Here is a 14,943-nt window from a genome sequence, read left to right as displayed (position 1 = left end):
ACAATAATGCAGAAGAACAAACAAACATTCAAAGACATTGTCACATAAATTGAGAAAAAAAGTCAAGTCTTTTAAGGAGACCCATAAAACTAGAAACTTACTTGACTCTCTTGAGGTTTGTGGATTGTGGGTGAATAAGAAAAACATTTAATTAAAAAGGCAATCGAGTATAATATTTCTGTAGTGGCAATTGTTGTACTTTCATAAACGTGTTATACAAATACTGTATATGTGTAATCAGTGTGTGCAAAAACGAAACCTTACCTTTATTCTGATTCTGGCATAGTTTTATGGCCAGAAAAACAGTTGAAGTAAAAAATATGATGTTTTAAATTCCAAGAACAAGCAGGGTTGTATTCACACCACTCTCTGAAAAGACATAATTCATATTAACAGATCAGTCCATTGGTATTATTTCCCACAATAAATGATTTAAATGCTCCTCCTGAGTGGCAAAATTAAACATGTCTCCAAAACCTTACCTCTAATATTGAGTTGAGTTCCTTTTCCAAACAGTATCTCTCCACATGCGGCCACAGCGCAGTAGTAAATCCCAGCATCAGAGTCACTGATGTTGCTCTTGAGGAGATTGTAGACACAGCTATGCGTTTGAGACTCACTGCTGTTCTTAAACTGACCATTTCTCTCTCCTTTGGTGTAAAGGACTCCTTGAGAGTCTCCCAAGCTTTGTCTGAACCAGTAGACGCTGTGTTCTCCAGCACAACTCTCACTGAAGATGCTGCACTGCAAATTCACTGAATCCCCTGGATGAAGCGTGTCTATCAAAGACTGCTGAAGAGTTGTGTGTCCAGCTTGAAAAGTGACATAAAAGGACAAAAAAAATCAGATGCCACAAATCAAACAAAGATAAAATAACAAGCAGTGAAACTTACCTTTAAAAAATAATCTAGTGCCTGCACCCATTCCAATGTTGTAATATGATGCGATGACACAGTAATATGTTGCTGAGTCTGAAGGCTTTGTCTGTAAAATGGTCAGACTAAAATGATCATCTCCTTTGGTAACATTAAAACGATTCATTTTCTCAAAGTCCTTATTCCAGCTGGGTTGTTGATTTAAAAATAAAGACACAATTTGTATGACTCTTCCATCAGCCGTCTGTTTAAACCATGCTTTTGTTGATTGCAGAAGCGTTGAAAAGCTGCAAGTAAGATTCACATCCTCTCCAGCTCGAACTACTTTTACATCTTCCTGAACAACATCCACATTAAAGGGCACATCAGAGCAGCAGAGGAGCAAAGTCAAGCGGGTACATTTAATTTACAGAGTTCTGATATATAGACATTAAATAGAGTTCTGTTGAATAGGAAAGAATTCAAGTATATTTATATTGTTGAGAAGAACAAAATGATTGAATAATATCTCATGATCACTTGTCTTCCAAAATTATCCTCATGTTTTAAATTCCCCTGGGGAAAAAAACAACAAAAACAAAACACGAATAAGCCCCAAACAACCCTTTCACGCCAGGTATAATAGAGGCAGATCAGTAGACTGTCCATATACCATGTGTCCTTCAATCTCTGCTTCAAACAAATGAGGTGAATGTACACTTCTGTCTTATTTATTCACACGGCTTTAAAGCTGATTGGTCATTTGAAAAGGGTTTTGAAGTTGGCGAAAACCACTTCTGTGGCAGCAGCCAATCAACTGATGCGGTGGTGGAGTTATACTATTTTCACCCCAAAAGTTGATAATTACATTTAAAACAAGTGGAAATAATAAGGAAGACTATAATTAAAAATATTATCAGATATTTAGCTATTTTCACCTTTTCCCGATACATACTTGAGTGTTTTAAAACAGCTTTACTGAAAATCACAGACAAATTTCCTACACTGTAACTGAATCTCATAAATGCTAAGGAATTTATTTATTTTTTTCAAGAATTGCTTTTTGAAGTTAAAGGAAATATGATTGCGGTTGTTAGCTACATTTCAAAGTTGGCAGATGGGTCAGATCTGAGTACTGGTAAGCATTTACCACTGTGTAGTGCAGTGAGACTGACCCATGTCCTTCATTTCTGTTTGTTTTCACACATCTTTTTTCACACCTCTTGCTGCAACAAAACCACAACATGTTAAAACCCAACTACCCTTCCTTTGCAAAAAAAAAAAAAGAAAGAAAAAAAGCCTTATATGTACAGTAGACAGACAACGATTAACAGAACAGAAATTATGTATGACATTTGATAAACTGCCTACTGCATATGAAAACTATAAGGTATATATAACAACGTTTAGCATCTGTATGTATATAAATGTGGTTAATGATTATTTTGTCAGTATCATAAGAACAAAAACAGGAAATGAGTCTAATAAGAAAGAAATGGCCTAATGCAGTGGTTATTTTTGTGGGTGAGGTAGCAGTAGAAACAACACATTTTTATTCATTTTAAAACTATTATTGAAAAATAACATGTTTCTCTTTTCCCCATAATATTTCAGAGGCTTAAATCTCAACCATGACAACCAATGCTGTGTGCATTTGTTTAGGCCTTAACCTGATCATTAAAGTCAGAAGTGTATGGGACACGGATTTGTAATTTCAGCACCAAGGACAGAGACACTATAACTCATTTTGCACTGAAATAAAACATGACCTAACATAAATCTTTTCATATTCATATTAATACACAAACAGAATTTTCAGAAGTTCAACACTTGAATAAAACACACGCAAACTGATCATAATCTGACAAATCTTCCTCAAAGCAGTGAACCAGGATAGCTATGAAATGCATATTTAAAGTTTCACAATGCAATATTCAATTTAAAAAAAAAGATGCTTCTATTGCACAACATCTCAACTGGCTCATTTTTAAAGAGCCTTAAATAAATCTCATGTTCAGATATTGCTTAAATTTAAGTTATGTTTCAAAGTTAATGTTTTCATAAGTCTTTGATGATCTGATGTAAAGTGGACCAAGCCATCATAAAAGACTACACACACAACCCACACACCAGATCAAAGAGATAAGAGCACTTCAGCTATATTGTGTTCACAGAAATGTATTTTTTGCCCACTAACAGGCTCACTATTTGGATTTCATTCACAAAACACATGATCATTTTGGGCCTTGTTTACACCACCAACAAGCCTACCGCAGACTCAGACTCTGTCCATATAAGGAGAGGATGTGACTCTAGCTGTCAGAGATGAGCTGCATCATTTCCTGTCACATGAGAGGCAGGAAGAAACTGATCATTATAGAGTGAGAGTCACTGGGGTGAATGTCAGCGGATACATTTTCAGAATTTGAAGTGTCTAATTTTAATGAATATAAGTAAGGCTTTTAACTTTTGAAGCGCAATATATATATATATATATATATATATATATATATATATATATATACACATACTGTATATACAACCACACACACACACATAGACACACACACACACACACACACACACAAGCTTTGAACTATGAGATCTGTTTGCATGCACATGTAAGCGTGACAAATGCACTTCATGGCTAAAGCTGTTTCCTACCCACAAGACTGACCTCTGTCTGTTTCAAACAGCACACTCTGAATCAAAACCACAGAAACAACATTCAAACAGTCAACCATAGCAAGTTGCTTTCCATTGTTAGAGAAAAAAAAAACATCTTAGAAAGTTGAGGCCTAAGAAAAAGTTACAGTAGTTTTAGCTATGATGAGGTAAAATATATATTCTTATATAATCTTAAACATATATATCCATTAAACATATAATAGTACCTTGTCAGTCCTTTTAGCCTGTTATTGTGATCTTAATTATTTGCTGAAGTGTTATTTTTTGTGATTTCAAGTTCAGTAGAAGATGGGTTCAAGAATAGGGATTTAACACATGTTAATATGGGTTAATATTTAAGGAAGACAATGTACCTATGTTACATTAGCCTAGTTAGGATTCTTTAGTTATGTTAGGATAAATTCAAATACTGATATCCAAAAGATGATGTATCAATGCTTTAATGTCTTCAAATCCCCATCTTTCCCATTCAGTCAGTCACATTCAACGTCACGTCAGACTGACGTCATGGGGTCTCGGCTGGGAGCCCAATCACCTCCAGGTGGTAACATAATGAGCCAATGGACATTAACTAGTGAGATTTGCGTGCCAAGTCACACCTACCCGGACAAACGTGTATAAATAAGACCAGTATTACTCACTTTATACATTTTTTGCTTCGGAGCTGAGCGGTTGTACAACGGTCGCTCAATCCAGTCACCCTCAGACGAGGAAAGTGCAAATTTCTCTAAAAGAGAGCAAAAAGCTATTTTCATTGCTATTAGGAGAAAGATCTCAGAAAACACCAATTATTATTGCTATTTGTTGGGTTCTCTCTGCCGGTGTGAAGGCGCCTTCCAGCAGTGTGTGGATCCAGCGCACTGTTCATTCAGAGCTTCATTAATCCCTGGGCATTTCGGCTGAAAGAGCAGTTCTACCAGAAAGACTCGGAAGGCGAGATTATATCACAATGACGTTTATTAATTCGTAGACCAGAAAACAAAAACAAAAATATTGGATGGTAAAGTTCTTTGGCGCTGGCCCCGCCTGTAGTTCACATTCAGAGGGTATCTTCTGCAACTCCTGCCAGAAGATGAAGGTATGGGGCGTAGCCGACCCAGGTACGGACAGGGACTATCCTGGTGGTGGTGGGGAGGATGGAGGTGAATGTTTGCGTTTGTGGATGGTGCATGCTCCTACCGCAAGAGCATTTCCATGTTGGCATTGCGGTCGCGACTCTCCTTCTTCACAGAGGTACGAGCCCCCCTACAGGGTTGTAGCTCATGCTAAATTGGATTCAGAGCTGACAGCCATGCTTTCCCGGGCGGCCAGAGTCATTGGGTTTAAGTGGAACCCTCCACCGTATCCCAAGCGCTCGCGGTTGGATGATTGGTTCCTGGGTACCGCTCCAGTGCCTTTCTTCGCGGAGGTGCATGAGGAGGTTCAGAAAACGTGAAAGGCACCTTTTACTGCCCGAAGCCGTTCTTCTACCTCTTCCACTCTCACTACCCTCGATGGTGGGGCTGCCAAGGGTTACGTGGATATTTTACAGGTGAAGGATGCAATTGCGGTACACTTTTGGAATAGTCTGCGCCTCCCGTCCAAGGCAGGTAAGATGACAGCAGCCCTTGCTTCTAAAGCTTACTCTGCTTCTGGACAGGCTGCCTCCACCCTGCATGCCATCGCCATCTTGCAGGTTCATCAGGCAAAAGCTCTCAAAGAGCTGCACGAGGGTACTTTTAAGCCGAGGTTGTTGCAGGAGCTGTGCACGGCGAATGACCTCACTGGCGGACCTATGGCCTCATCAGCCAGACGATGTCCACCTTGGTGGTTCAGGAATGACATCTTTGGTTGGACCTGGCTGAGATGAAGGATGCCGACAAAGTTCGCTTTCTCGGCACCCCCATCTCCCAGGCTGTTCTCTCCGGCCACACTGTCGAGGACTTTGCCCAGCAGTTCTCGGCACTACAAAAGGAAATTGAGGCCATAAAGCACATCCTTCCCCTAAACTCTCCAATCGTGCAGCAAAGCGGCCCTGAGACGGGTGGCCCAGAGATGGAGGGAGCAACTCTGTCCCAGGAGACGGTGAATACATTTATTTCTGTTCCGCCGCTGACCCCAGGAAGCTCTGCTTACTCACTCTCAGCCACATCCTCATTCGCCAGGAGTTCACATTTCCGGGGATGTAACGTCGAACGCGACTGACTGAATGTGAACAAATAGGTTTCTAATGTAACCCCCTTCCCCTGAAGGAGGTAATGGAGACGTTACGTCCCTCCTGCCACAGCCCTGAACCACTGCTGAATGGTCGGGATCCTGTCTCGGCTCCTCAGCAAACATGAATGAAGTGAGTAAAGACTGTCCTATTTATACCCATAATTATGTCTGGGTAGGTGTGACTCGACATGCAAATCTCACTGGCCAATGTCCATTGGCTCGTCTTGTTACCACTTGAAGGTGATTGGGCTAGACCTAGACGGTCTTGGTATCAAAAGAAACCTCTTTACATTTCATAATTTATAGTGTGTAGGATGTAATTATAAAAAGCATCATAATATTTTTACCAAACCTTTGTGTAAAAACTGCCATAAGATGGAACGTTCTCCCGAACATCTTTGATTGGTCACCTCACCAAATGTGTGTGAACTGATAGGGCCTTTAAGAGTCCTCTGATCAGTTCAGATCTTCGCTCTATCCCTTTTGAGACACTACATTTCCTGTCTCCTTCCGGCGTCTTTATCTTCAAGTTACCTTCATTGGATTCAACATGGACCACCCAGAAGAACCCAAACGAACGCTTCAGCGCACTCCTGACAAAATCATCAAGAATTTCCAGAATTCACTGTATCTGGACTTGTTCAGCAACAGAAGTCAATGCAAGTACCCGTATTTAGAGCCTTTATAAGTTATTGTGCCCCTTTTAAGGTGACCCTGATTCTTTGATGTTTCTTGTACATTGAGGTTAACTGATTGTAATCTTGCCATCCTCTTCTCTTCTCTTCTCTCTCTCTTTCTTTACTTTTCTTTACTTTCTTTATTCTGTATATAATCTTTGCTTAGTTTAGTTGTGTGTGTAGCCTACCCATAGTTTTGTTTATTAAACCATTATATCCAAGCTTTATAGTTCTACCAGAAAGACTCGGGAGGCAAAATGATGTAACAAAGCATAAATCTATTAACAGCCCAGTAAGCAAGTATTATGATATAAAGTTCTTTGGCGTAGGTCCCGTCCATAACTTGCAATCCGAGGGCAATGGATTCTGCAATTCCTGCCTGAAGACGAAGGGTGCAGAAGACCCCCGGGAGGTATGGGAAGAGACCATCCTGGTGGTGGTGGGGAGGATGGAGGTGAATGTTGGCATCAGCATCTGCAAACTCTGACATGTGTAAGTACCGATCTTTTATACTACTAGTATTAGAACACGATTGGTTAGATGATAAAGTAATAAGTGACGTAACGATTGAGTCTTCCTGGCAGAATTTACACTAAAGCTTCCATTCTCTGTGTTTGCCACTCACAAAATCAAAGTCCCTTAAACATATTGATCTTGGCCAGGAATATAATTTATTTCCTAGAATTGATAATTGATTATGCTGTCTGTTCGTTGAACGAACTGATTAAACAATTGTACTATTAATTCTGCTACAGTCAATTCTAAAATTAATAGAAATATTTATAATTAATTATAATTTGTTAGAATTAATTATACATATTTCTCTTTTGAGCTAATTTGTTATAAGAAAATAGTACAATAATTCAAGCAATAAAGTATGAGAGAATCCATACAATGACAACAGCAAAAGGTCCACAATAATATCAAGGTCTTATTTCCTGTGTGTGTATATTTAATAAAATTGCAGTTTACCTAAGGGATATTCTTTAAAAACGTTTCAGCGCAATGCACCGAGCATTCATTTAAGTAAAGAATGTTGAGGTTTAATATGCCATGATTAAGACATTTATTTATTATATTATTAATGTTTTATCATGGTATCTGACATCCTGATATCTGACCTCTGGCAAATTAAACACTCTAGTATTGAATTATAATTTTTTATTATTTAAAAAAAAAATCACATATTCAGTATGAAAATCTATGGTATGAAACAAAAAAGCAGGCAAATTGTATTTCTAAGCATAAAATCAACATTTTAACCATTAACATTTATATCTAATGTACTGTATAATCATAATCAATGGAAGATATAACACATCTTCCACAATGTTTGATTTTTACAAGAGAAAAGTTTTGAAAGAAATATATCAGGTTTCATACAGTTCAGCTTAAGCTCATATCAACAGCAGTTTGAAGTTGATTTCCACAGTTAATGTCCATTCATTGTACACACTGTATTATTGTAAATTCATATACAAACAAAGGCATGTGTTGTAATCATTTGATGTGGTAAATTTTGGCATTTAAAAATGGCTTCTTTCAAACAACTGCTAAATGCATGATAGATGAGGTGAAAGCCAAACTTGTGTTCTGCCAGTTTTATTCCTTAAGCCTTCTAAAGGTTAAATACGTTTGTGATACGTTGTATAATTGACTGTAGTGCTAGTGTCATCAGCCTGAAACAGAACCACAGTTATAATGATACATAGATTCAAATATTTTGATTATGAACATACAACACAATTAAAAATTAAATTGGAAAATTTAATTAACCGATTAAAACTTCATGCAGACATTATGCAGTTTCACATTTTATCTGTAAAGGTATGTTGGCATAAAGCAAACAAAGCGAAGTCTGAAAGCAGTCAAATAAAGAGAAGATAAAGCAAAAGGAAAAGTCTTACCATTGATTTATCAAGCACAATATATGGGATCCCGTCTTGAGTAAACAAGAACGTATATGTTAGATCTGCACTGAAACTTGTAGACATTGCTTTGAATACTAGAGTTAATAAAGCATGCAAATCTTACCTTTCTGCTGGTGTTTGTACAACTGTGAGCCCAGAATTATGATCACAATCACTGATAAACTGTTTGAAGCTGCTAAAACTAGGGCAATTGTACTCCATGGTGTATCTGCAGAAATTAAAAATAACTTCTTTTTAAAAGATATTAGTGATGCAACAACACCATGAGCCCACACAATTTTTAATTTTTATTTCTGTAGCAAATTCAGTGGATACCTGGCCCTGGCAAATCAACTTTTCTTCCTTCTCCAATCAGTATCTCTCCACATGTGGCCACAGCGCAGTAATAAATCCCAGCATCAGAGTGACTGATGTTCTTGGGCAGGTTGTAGACACATTTGTGTGTGGTAGAGTTCCCATCAGATCTCCTCTCACACTGAGCGTTCCTGCGTTCCTGGGTGTAAATGATTCCTGGAGGAGATTCTCCAGATTCATGTCTGAACCAGTAGACGTTGTGTTCTCCTGCACAGCTCTGAGTGACAACGGCACACTGCAGGGCCGCTGCAGACTCTTCTGGATGATCTGGATCTGTCTCAGGTCTCTGATGCTCTGAGTCAATGCTCAGCTGTCCATCTGAAAAGAAATTACAATAACATAATGCTTGTTTGACCAGACACAATGTACTGCATGTATCTCAGTAATATGTGAATAGTCTGCTTACCTTTCACAATGAGATCAGTGCTCTCACCCAATCGGAAATTATAAACATATATAACACAATAGTATGTTCCAGTGTCTGATTCTTCTGTATTTGTGATGCTCAGATTAAAACTGCTCTCGTCTTTTGTTACAAAAAAGCGTTTATGTTTGTCAAAGCCATTTTCAAAGACGGCAGGTAAAGCTTGATATGATGAAACAATTGGAAGGGGTTTCTCTCCGACTCTTCGTTTGACCCAAGCAACACTGTTTCTGGACTCTCCTGAAAAAATACAGGTGAAATTAACACTGTCTCCAGCTTGAACAATCTTCAGACGATTCTGAGCCACGACGTCTGCATTATCTGAGCTGCCTAAAGAATGAGTAAGAGGACAGTTAGTTTTTCCTGCTGTAGATTTGGTTTCTTCATGATGTACAATGAAGAAAAAAAAAGCTATTCATTAGCTATTCATTTAGTATAAGTGGTCTAAATGAACAGAATACAAAATAGTAACTTACACTTTGAAAGGAAAAGAAGTAGAATAAAAAAATGCTGATTCATTTTGTCACAGTAACTCCAAACAGATTAAATCATCTAGAGGGACAAAAATATTAAAATAAATAATAATAATAATGATAATTATTATATGCATTAAATTCACAATCTTACATTATTTCGCAGCATTTTAATGCAGGACTATAGCATGTTTATCTATATGTGATCCACTTCCAAGACATTTGTCCTCGAAAGCGGTTTCACAAAATTAAACAGAAAAGAGAAATAATCCTAAATTAAATAGTGCATCAAGGTAAAGAAAAAGTCAAATCTTTACTTACAGACTTTCTTGAATAAAATATCACATCGTTGTGTCCTGTAGAAACAAAGTTGCTGCAATAAATCTTCTCTTCTTTTTTACTGGTTGACTAAATGAATTTCTATCTATATTAACAAAGCTCTTTATGGATTTACTTGATTACTGTAAATGAAAAGACTGTATTCATGTGTAAAAAAGGACCATCTAATTATGTTACACACATCCTATACTTAATGTAAAGTTGCAAACTGGCTGGTGCATGATGTACAGGAAAGACAATCTCTGTATTATCAAAATGACCTGCTCAAAATACTGACACCACCCCCTACAAGTGCATCGGAAGTGTGAACAATAGAAAGAAAGAAAGAAAGAAAGAAAGAAAGAAAGAAAGAAAGAAAGAAAGAAAGAAAGAAAGAAAGAAAGAAAGAAAGAAAAAAACACCACATGTAACAAACTAGCAGAACTTTCATCTTAAGCACACACAAATTGTGCAGTATACTCTAATGTCCTGCAGTCCTTCTCAATAGCAACACCTACTATGTGGTTGTTTTATTATATTTATAGAGTAAGGTATAATGAATATCAACACTCCTAATAGAGATTACATAACCCTCTTGCCACATGTGTGAACACGTTATGGAATTTAATAAAGACCTTAATGCTTAAAAAAACCTTCGAACAGGCGTTTTCATTTGCATTCTATTTTGTACTGTATTGTAGAAGTGTATTTGGAACAAATGTAACTTATTTATATCTGAAGAAGGCAAGCGCCGAAACGTGTCTGTGCAAATAAAAGTATATATGCATAGTGCGGCCTCTCTCCTACTTTACTTATTTATATCTACCATATATATTTTTCGTCCATGTTTCTACATATTCAAATTGCAAATGTATATATATATATATATATATATATATATATATATATATATATATATATATATATATATATATATATATATATATATATATATATATATATATATATATATACAATCATGTGAAAAAGAAAGAACACTGTTTTGAATTCTATGGTTTTACCTATCAGGACATTATAAAAAATAATAATCTTGTTGATAGTTAAATACAACCTCAGATGAACAACAACACATGACATATTACACTGTATCATTATTCATATAACAAAAATAAAGCCAAAATGGAGAAGCCATGTGTGACAAACTAAGTACACCCTATGAGTCAACAGCTTTTAGAACCACCTTTAGCAGCAATAATTTGAAGTAATTAATTCTATATGATTTTATCAGTCTCTTACATCGTTGTGGAGGAATTGTGGCCCGCTGTTCTTTACAACGTTGCTTCAGATCATTGAGGTTTGTGGATAATTGTTTATGCACAGCTCTCTTATGGTCCGGCCACAGCATTTCAATCGGGTTGAGGTCTGGACTTTGACTGGGCCAGTGCAACACCTTGATTATTTTCATTTTCAGCCATTCTGTTGTAGATTTGCTGGTGTTCCTGGGATCATTATCCTGTTGCATGAGACAATTTTGGCCAAGCTTTAGATGTTGGAGAGATGGCCTCACATTTGACTCTAGAATACTTTGGTATCCAGAGTTCATGGACAACTCAAAGAAGACTGCAAGGTGCCCCGGTCCTGTGGCTGCAAAACAAGCCCAAAGCATTAACCCTTTCACCACAGTAGCCCCGTTTACATGCACACTTTTTTGCTATTCTGATTGAGATCGTTCTGATTGACGGATTCCGGTTGACTGTTTACATGGGATATTATCTAAACCGATCTGGTGTTTACATGTGCTGACGCTTTCAATCGAAATCATTTTCTGACATGCGCACACAGTTTGTCTGCCGGATCTGGAAGCTCATTATTTCCACGTTTTCAATCCTGTCAAGATGGTGCATCCCTTAATTGTTGCGTTAGTTGTAGGCATCAGCTGCGTTTCCACTACTGTCGGGCCAGTGCGAGCCATAAACGGGCCGTTTTATTGTATTGTGTAGGGTAGGCTATTGTTCTTTTGTTTATTATTGTCTTGTTTTGTATTTGCATCAGTTTTTCATTCTCATACTCATATCACACTCATTATAGCATATAATTAAATATATATTATTATTGTAAAAAAAAAAGAAAAAAAGGAAGTTTTATCAGAAAACTGATCAGAAAGAAATCACTGGAAACAGCGTGATCGCAAAACAAGAGCGACTGTTTGCTGGCATTTTTGTTGTTTAATTAAATATTTAAAACCCAAGAATAGATGTTTTACCACAGGTTTACAATAAAAAGCGATACATTAATCATAATGAATTAATTTGTGTCAAAATTGCACATTAGTCACACAGAAATAAAGTGATTTACCTTTTATGACGTTTGTGAACGTTCACAAAAGAAAGAGGGCGCACAACTTATTCGCGTCTGTTTCTGTTTATTTGGTAGCCTAGTAAGGACGTATTTACATCACATTTAGAAAGAATGTTAATTTCTACAAATATGCCACCAAAAATATGACCTGAGGAGCTTTGGCACTCTCTCCCAGAAGGATACAGTTATATTTTCAGTCAGAGAAAAAAAGGATAGTCCGAGACATAGGCTACTGACAGATAAAATAAAAACAGGATTATGATTTGTCTGATTTCTTCAAGCGTACATATTTACCATGTTTACTATGGTAATGGTTAGCGCGCATAGTTTTTTGCATCGGGTATAAATATTCCTACCTTATACGGTGATCAGAATCCACAACGGATCACAAACAGAAGGCATAAAGTTAGCTGACAAAATTATCTGGCGCAAAACCAGGCATGCGCAGAAAGACGTACGCTCAAAGTAATCGGATCAGCTCGTTTACATGGTGTAATCTTTCGTTTGATCGGTTCATGAAAAGGTTTATTCCACCCCCTTCAATCCGACTGAAATTTCAATCGGTTTGAGCATTTTTATTCCGATTGAGGTGTTGACATGGAGCATTTTCTTTCTGATTGGACTTGCACCTGGTTGTAATCGGAATACAATGCTACATGTAAACGGGGCTACTGTTTGACTGTTGGTAGGAGGTGTTTGTGCTGATATGCTGTGTTTGGTTTTCGCCAAACGTGGCTCTTTGCATTATGGTCAAACATCTCCACTTTGGTCTCCTCTGTCCAAAGGACATTGTTCCAGAAGTCTTGTGGTTTGTTCAGATGCAAATTTGCAAACCTAAGCTGTGCTGCCATGTTTCTTTTCAGTCAGTGACATTTGAAGCCACGTCGGACTGAATCGGGAATCTCGCTAGAGAGACCAATCTACTTCGAGTGTAATTAAACAAGCCAATACACAATGGCATGCGAGATTTGCATCTCGGTCCCCCAGTGTGGGTATAATGGCAGCAGGTGCATCGCATATAAACTTTTCGCTTCGGAGCCGAAACGGTTCTACTGTTTCTACTCTGCAATCTACATTAAGAAAGTGTTCTTCGAGCCTCCTGTTCTTTTTGAAAAGAAGCCTCTGCAGTTGGTGTTGTTGTGAAGACGCTTCAACGGTGGTCGTGGTCTCATAAAGAGATAAAAAAAAACTGTTTTTTACAGCTCTTTCACGAGTTCACATCTACATATAATTAATACAATAAGTTTATGCGTATTTGGCGTGCTGTCCGGGGGGAGGGCTCCGTGCTCGGAGTTAGGCCCGAACCCAAAGTACTCCCCCCAGTTGGTAAGAGTAGATGGAAATGGAAGTGTAGATGGAACTGGAAGTGAGGAGATGGGGTGGAGGAGGGATGCTGACAAACTTTCAATGAACAGAGACAGGTCTGCTGTGAATTTATACTCTGTCATTGAGTTGATTACTGATTAATCAACAGCTGTGCATGATTTGGTTAATTATCTGAACCTGCTCCTCCCGAACTTTGTTAAATAAAACCTCATTTAAAGAGTCAGTGCACACAGCAGGTTGTACTAAATTCATGCTTGTCATGCAGCAGCTATTTCCCCTGTGCGTTGCAGCACCTGAGAGAGCTAATTTTCCTAAAACAGCTTACACGGGTAAGACATTGCATCTTTTTAAAGATGTCAATCCCCCCGTGTGTTTATAGATGTGGTCGTTACCTTGCACTGGCTGATGTTCTCGATCGTTGCCTCAAGTACCTGGGCTTAAACCACGCTAAGGTGAGGTGTGTTTGGTCAGTGTTGAACTGCTCCATCCGAATCCATTCAAAAGCAGGACAGCGACCCCACTGAAGTTATTTCAGAGGCTCCTGGGGCATATGGCAGCTGCAAACGCAGTGATGCCGCTCGGCCTGCTTTATTTGAGGCCGCTTCAGCACTAGCTTCACGGCCGAGTCCCGAGATGGGCGAGTGCCCCTAGAACAAGTGTCCAGACATAATATTGTCTCTACGGATGCCTCTATCACCGGCTGGGGAGCCACGCATTGGCTACGCCTACTTGCCTACCCAAGTATGCATTTCCCCCAGTGAGTCTTCTCGCACAGACACTGTGCAAAGTCAGGGAGGATGAGGAGCAGGTCTTGTTAATTGTAATAATCCTTATTGGCCCAACCGGACCTGGTTCCCAGAACTAGTACTCCTCGGGTCAGCCCCTCCCTGGCGCATTCCTCTGAGGAAGGACCTGTTTTCTCAGAGACGGGGGACTTTATGGCACCTGCAACTGGAATCTCTATGTCTGGTCTCTGGATGGGACGTACAGGTTCTAGGTGCCTAACCCCAGGAGGTAGTGAAAACCATCACGTGTCACCGTCTACGAGACATGCTTACGCCTTGAAGTGGAACCTGTTTGTCAAGTGGTGTTCTTCTCACCAAGACCCCCGGACCCAAAAAACGTAGAGAGGCCCTGGCTTAGTGTCGTCTTGTTTGCCAATACATGTGCTTATATTGTTCCCTAATGGTCAAACCCTGTGAGTTCCTTCATCACCCACGGAACCCGGACATATATATGTGTGTGTGTGTGTGTGTCTGTATATAATGTACACTTTTATAACACTATACATGGTTTTTGTAAACATTGGATTCTAATACAACATACTGTACATTTTTCTCTCTTCTGTTTGCCGCAATCCATTTTTCTGTACTTTTTCTGTTT

General features: G+C 38.5%; 2 protein-coding genes across 2 annotated transcripts; both read right to left on the bottom strand.

Moving 5' to 3' along the window:
• Window positions 1-328: 328 nt before the first annotated feature.
• On the bottom strand, window positions 329-1,245 carry LOC308705202 (uncharacterized protein; the record flags this gene model as incomplete). The annotated part of the gene is made up of 3 exons (XM_081390097.1): window positions 329-369; window positions 483-812; window positions 894-1,245. Coding segments are annotated over 3 exons (723 nt in total), but the record flags the coding sequence as incomplete, so codon positions are not given.
• A 6,844-nt stretch (window positions 1,246-8,089) lies between these two features.
• LOC308705192 (uncharacterized protein) lies at window positions 8,090-11,398 on the bottom strand (the record flags this gene model as incomplete). The annotated part of the gene is made up of 5 exons (XM_081390086.1): window positions 8,090-8,094; window positions 8,450-8,554; window positions 8,662-9,018; window positions 9,107-9,454; window positions 11,173-11,398. The coding sequence occupies 5 exons, from the start codon at window positions 11,396-11,398 to the stop codon at window positions 8,090-8,092; spliced, it is 1,041 nt and encodes a 346-aa protein (XP_081246212.1).
• Between the last annotated feature and the right edge of the window lie 3,545 nt (window positions 11,399-14,943).

The sequence above is a fragment of the Scardinius erythrophthalmus genome (assembly GCF_964197995.2).
Source record: "Scardinius erythrophthalmus genome assembly, chromosome: 2".
Lineage (NCBI taxonomy): Eukaryota > Metazoa > Chordata > Actinopteri > Cypriniformes > Leuciscidae > Scardinius > Scardinius erythrophthalmus.
This window is presented reverse-complemented; position numbering and strand designations above follow the sequence as displayed.